Raw genomic sequence first — 6,000 nt, forward strand, 5'->3', positions numbered from 1 at the left:
CATTTTACAGCAAGCATCCCATAGTTATTGCCAAGTGGTCTCAGTTGTGAGAGGTCTCTAAAACAAGTGATGAAGGAGAGGGTGCACAGGCCCCACCTGCCCTCCTCAGCACACGTGGAATCCCCACCAACACCAGCGGGAGGCAGGATCTGGCCTCTCAGAATACCTTGGTACTGAGCTTCAGCTACATATTCCACACGTGTACCATAAATGACTTGCCAAATGATGCCATTTGGGTTTAGAGCTGCCCATCTTCATTTTTCCACAAATGCCTCAGATCAGTCTTAGGACTGCTGAGTGGTCAACCAGTTCTTCTGTGCATCCCATTCACCTGAGCAATCGTGTCCAGTTGTCCTGAGCCACACTAAATGGTGTCTGAGCAACTAAACCACCTTACACATACTGCATGAACTGTCTCACAGCTTCCAGAATTTCTTCACACATGCAACACAGGGCTTGTGAAATCTGAGTAGACAAAAGCCTTCCAGTCTGTTAAAGGAATTTCCCTATCCTCCTCTGTCACAAGAGTGGAAAAGGTTTGCTCAAGACATTTCTTATCCTGGTGGTCACCCCTTGTGCACAAAACATAAAGCAAAACCTCAAATCAGATATACTATTCCTCTAAAGCAAGATGAAACATTGAATGTGATACAGCTTACGGTTTAAAGTAGAGGTTACAGTAGATTCGCATCATTAGTAACATAAGACTCATGACTTCTTGGTCTGCATATGAAAAATCAAAGCAAGGATCAGTATCTACTGTTTGCAGATTTCATTACAGTTCTGGATGTCCCACAATTACAGGTGAAGACAACTGCACAGACAAGCAGTCAACATCAGAGCTACATTAGTTGATAGATCCCACTGCTTACCTGTTTAGCATGGAAAATAGTGGAATTCCCACTGAAAAAACTCACCTGTCGAATTACAAGCTGATTTCTTGGAACTAGCAAACCACCCAGTGCCAGAGGAAGAAGAGGAGCCAAACTCTACTTTTACACTACTTCAGACTCCAAAGCAACCAGAAACGTCATCGGTGACATTTCACCTGCTAAGGTGCCTTGACAAACCCTTTCCACAAATTATTTGCTGATCAGATTTTATTCTCCCCCCACAATATTAAAGATAATTACTACAGCCTTCATCCTAGCCAGTATGACCACATGACAAGAAATGCCACTGGGCCAGTATGTTTTGATTTCACACTTCTTGCCATATATTCACACTGACTGGGCTGTGTGTCAGCTGTCCCTTGATCTTCTCAGGTACAACATCACTCCTAAGAATCTGAAGTAGGGGCTGACGTAAAATGCTACTTCTGCAGGAATGAGTCCTCCTTCAAGTGAGGGAACTGCTGTCTCCCAGGAGCTGAAGTGAAGCACTTCTCATCATACTCATGTCATTAGCACAAGCAAACATTCATTACTATAATTTTAAAATAACGGGCTACGAGGCCACATCCTGAGCTCATGCCTGGAAGATGCCTGACAAGCACATGAAGAACATAATGGACAGTTTAAAAACAATTCTTACTGACTATGGTAATTTCCTATTGATGCCCAGGGGATTGCTCTGTGGGTTAGTTCAAGTAACTCTCTTTTCCTGAGAACACATTAAACATGAGGAAACAGTGTAGTCAAAACACTAGCAGCTGATAGTATCCTCTGAACTTCTCTCCTGTGTATCATCGACCCACAGTTCACACTGCATCTGTCAAGATGGAACAAACTGTAGCTCAGGTAAACTGTGTCTTAAGACAAGACAGATGCACCGGTACCAGACTGCTCTTCTCAGTCAAATGTACACTAAGTAGATAATGCACTGGCTAAAGAAAGAGTGTGTGGAAAAGCAGAAGCTGTTACCTGTGGGTGGAGAGGGAAAAGTATCCACAGAACAGAAAAGTTCCTCGCTGTTTTCAGAGTCGTGTGGGGGCAGAAAGCACTCTGCTAGGTCACAAACAGAGGACAGGTCCAATATGCTGCTCTCATCTGAGTGAGAATTTGATGATGTCTCTTTTCCTTCCATGGTCCCACTGCAGAGACACAAATGCAACTGAGCTGGGTTTTTAGAGCATGAAAATCCAAGCAGAAACCAACACAAACAATTTGGCATTTTTGCACTGCTTTCTGAGCTGAGAAAAGCTGACCAAGCATATTGGTACTTCATTTAAGAAAACAAGAGCAAATTCAAAGATGTAAGGGAAACAGTTGTCAGCCCTAAGTAGGATAACGAGGAGTCCACAACAAATCTGGCTTTCCTATAGGCTTTCTAGAAGCAAAGATTCAGGCCCCCAACATGAAAAAGCTACGGAGTATATTCCCTTCAGGGCACATTATATGTGCAGTTCTTCAAGGTCCCTGATCATTCATGCTTCTAGAAGTCACAAGTTAAGCCCCTGCCTCTGTTCATGAAATTCATCACATTCACTAGCAGAATGAAAGAGCATCTTAAAACACGGTAGTCTCAACCCCACAGGGACAGCAAGGATTTCCTTGTGTGGAGACCCTAGGGCAGCGGTATACCCTGTGCACAGCACTTTGGAAAGCTGCAGTTGAAACATCTGACATTCCAACACCCTTCTCTTGAGCTCCCTGAACCAGTCCACCACCACAGAGAGCAGGGCAGGGTTGGTGCCATCCAGCTCCATACCAAGGGCTACAGTGGATGGGCAGTTCTTTTGGAGAGGATGAAATCAAAATGTTCTACTCCAGCAGCTCCAATCACAGCCACACAAGTGTCTCAGGCAGGAGAAGAATGAAAGGCAAAAAACTTGGTGGGGAAGGAGCTCACAGAATGACAAATAGAGAGAAGCAAGTAGGAATCCTCAGACCAAAGGATGATTAGCACTGCCTCACTAAGAGGGACCCTGTAGACCTCAAGGAAAGATGCAGAAGAGCCCCAAACACCCTCAGTTTCTACCTGACACCTCAGCCACCAGCCTTTGTCTGCCCTGCACAATCCCTTGTGAGGCAGCTGAGACTCTCCACTAACAGTACCAGGTCTGAGCAGAGTACTGCTGTACTCCACCTGTAGCAACACCAAACAGAGAAGGAATTGACCCAGTCCTTACTACAAGGGCTTATGCCAGAAGGACTTTTGCACAGGAGCTTCACTTAAATACTTACTGAGCACTGATGATGATATTGAATGCGGTAAGTGTGAGCAGACATTGTGTTTTCCCCTCACTCAAGTAACGGATGCTACATTTCATGGAAAAAATGTGGACAGAACAAGAGTGTTTCTCATGACATGTGAGTTTAGTTCCCAGACTCCAGGAGCTTTAGAGCAAGTTTCTTCCTTCACCTGTTTCATTTACTTATACATGATTGAAAAAAGCAGGTTGTGGCTGGCTGTGCTGCCCCCTCCACCAGCTGTATCCTTTTGCTATTTTGGTAAAGAGTGATAGGACAGGGGAACCAGATCCTGTGGTCAGGCAATGGCTTGAGACCCTACAGGCTCACATTTATTTACTCTTCCATAAAATGAAAAAGGCAATATACTCTTATCTCAGAGCTGTTGTCAGTGAGGAATGTTAGAGCCACAGCAGCCAAACAAATGCTTAGAAGAGATTAGTACTGAAAAATGAAGTAAATACCTTCATGCAGATTTAGAAAAAAAATCACCTCTCCTTAGGTGCTTCTGTGTGGAGTCAACTTGTAGCCAAGATGTATCTCTGACCTTTGCAGAATGCTGACTCACTAATGAACAGAGCAGAGATTGGCTGTGATACTGGAAGAGAGCAGCTGCCTTGCCTTGGAGGGACAAGCAAGGTCAGTGGATTCACAGAAAGCTTCCAGGAAAAACAGAGCGGAAGGTTAAAAACAAAACAGAGCACCCAACCCTCTGCCCCCAACAGTCACTTCAGAGGGAATCTTTTCCTCCATTGATCTTCATGTCCCAAAACACAGATGATCTATGCAAACAGAACACAGTGAAGGAGGAATTTGCCTTCTTATTTGTTCTACTTTTAAAGTACATTAATATTTTAGAGAACAAAAGTGCCTGTTTCAGTCCTCGGTCTGGCAAAAAACAACGGGAAAACAAAAAAGAAAGAAATCAAACACAAACAAACAAACGAAAAACCCCACACAAAAGCCAAACAAAATACCACCAAAAAAACCCAACCCAAACAAACACATGCACACACACAGCCCGCAAACAAACAACACAAATACCAAACCAATCCTATCCCGCCAAGGGCAAATGGGAGATTATAGCAAGAGGAGCTGGTGGTGTGGTACCAGGAGAGCTTAAGGCTGTCATTGATATGGGCTACTGTGATCCTGGCCATCTCTGCCAGCTGCCTGTGCCAGCCTCCTTCCTCATATTGCCATGACAGAGCTAACATCATGTGCAGTCATGTGATGATCAGGTTCAGATAAAACAAATCACCTTTAAAAAAAACAAAAGTTTTCTCTTGGATCAGCTCCTCCAACAATTTCAGAGTGTAGTTTGACTATATAAGGCAGCATAAATCAAGGCTACAGAAGTTCTACTCCCAAAACTGATGGAGAGACTTGTTTGTGAGGATAAGCAAGACTTCAGCTCACTCCTGGACCTTCAGGTACTTGAAAGAGACACTGTTACCTCTGTGCCTTACCTCAGAACAGCACTGATGCGGAAGCAGTCCTCTTGGAATCAGTTCTCTGTGAGTAAACAGTCTGTCACTGCTTCAGGATGTCCTTCTTCCTTCATGGTTTGCCAACCGCAGCTTGCTGGAATGAAACAAACAGGTCAGTTACATGCTCCGCATCAGCTGATCAGGCTGATGGACAGTGTGACCTTTCCAAACACACATGCCAGCTGTCAACAGTCACCACATATACCACCGTCTGTCAAGTCCAGCAAAGAGAAAAGCTTTTTCTAGGAATCAGAAACACCACATCTAGCAATGCCCTTGAATCTTCTGACAGCAACTGAGACCTCCTGAAAACAAGGGGTCAGTACACTCTAGAAATAAAGCCAAATTTTCTTTGCAAGAAGCTGCCAGATGCACCGAGTATTCAAAACCTGTAAAACAGAGAAAAAATTATAGATGATATCCTTCCCTTCCTCTTGTGGAAAGGCAGATACATCCCCAACAGGTTTATCTAGCAGTGCTTTTGATGCCAACACTGACACCCTGTCCTGTGTCAGGCCTCAACCAGGATATGCGTATTGAGGGCCACGTAACCCAGCATGTGGAGCAAGCCACGGGCCCACGGAACCCAAATCCTGTTTCTCACCCTCTGCCATTACCTCATTATTTTCAGTGAGCAACCAGGACAAACGTTCTTTCAGGACGAAACTGGATTTTCCTTCAGGCCACGCTTGAGCAGCAGCAGCGTGGTGCTGCTGGGCATCTTCCAGTCAAACACATGCCATCAAGTGCAATGGGCACGTTGGGGGGTGCGAGGCACTGGCCTTACCAGCTGCCCTGCTCAGCTGGTGTTGGGGGGCGCAGAATACAGGGTTCTCTTCCTCACAGTCTCATCTCTTTCCCCCTTTCCTGCAGGCAAGAGACCCATTATTGCAACAACCGCTCCCTGGGCAGCGCAGGGAAAGAAGAGCAGTGCAGGGCAGCCCCCGCAGGGCCCCCAAAAGCTAGAACCACACGCGGCGTCGCCATGTCTGCCGCCTCCTCCTCCTCCCCCGCCCCCCCACTTTCTAAGGAGAAAATGAGGCTGCAGCATCCCACGGACCGCAAAACATGGTGCAAGGGAACGAGGGGAAAGCAAAAGCCCACAACCCCTCTCAGTCCCTCCTCCCCGCTGCCGGGCGGAAGACAACGGAACCTAGCAACACCCTCCGCTCCCAGGCCGCCGGCCGCCATCTTGGCTGTGGGCAGGGGCGGGCGGAAGGGCCGCGGGCAGGGCGGTGCGGAGCAGGGCGCCGGCGGAGCCCAGGCTGACCAGGACCCGGGCGGCAACGGCAGACGCGGGCGTTCTGGCCGCGTCTGCGGGGCAAAAGGGTCCGCCCCTGAGGGCGACTGAACGGAAGCGTCCCGTGGGCCTGCGAGTG

The 6,000-nt window shown here is 47.0% G+C and overlaps 1 protein-coding gene across 8 annotated transcripts in view; it reads right to left on the reverse strand.

Moving 5' to 3' along the window:
• Positions 1 to 6,000, reverse strand: part of SHLD1 (shieldin complex subunit 1) — a 46,279-nt gene extending 40,279 nt beyond the window's left edge. Inside the window, exons 1-5 of one of the 8 annotated variants that reach the window (XM_071805765.1) lie at positions 5,682 to 6,000; positions 5,239 to 5,488; positions 4,601 to 4,715; positions 3,596 to 3,790; positions 1,863 to 2,032 (exon numbers count right to left, since the gene is read on the reverse strand). In XM_071805765.1, coding sequence (XP_071661866.1) covers positions 1,863 to 2,025 — 163 coding nt within the window. In that variant the 5' untranslated portion in view covers positions 2,026 to 2,032; positions 3,596 to 3,790; positions 4,601 to 4,715; positions 5,239 to 5,488; positions 5,682 to 6,000. Of the gene's footprint in view, positions 1 to 1,862; positions 2,053 to 3,595; positions 3,791 to 4,600; positions 4,716 to 5,238; positions 5,489 to 5,681 lie in introns of those variants that run through there. The other 7 variants (XM_071805764.1, XM_071805763.1, XM_071805761.1 and 4 more) reach the window with 7 other exon arrangements.

This window comes from Patagioenas fasciata, chromosome 3 (assembly GCF_037038585.1).
Source record: "Patagioenas fasciata isolate bPatFas1 chromosome 3, bPatFas1.hap1, whole genome shotgun sequence".
NCBI lineage: Eukaryota > Metazoa > Chordata > Aves > Columbiformes > Columbidae > Patagioenas > Patagioenas fasciata.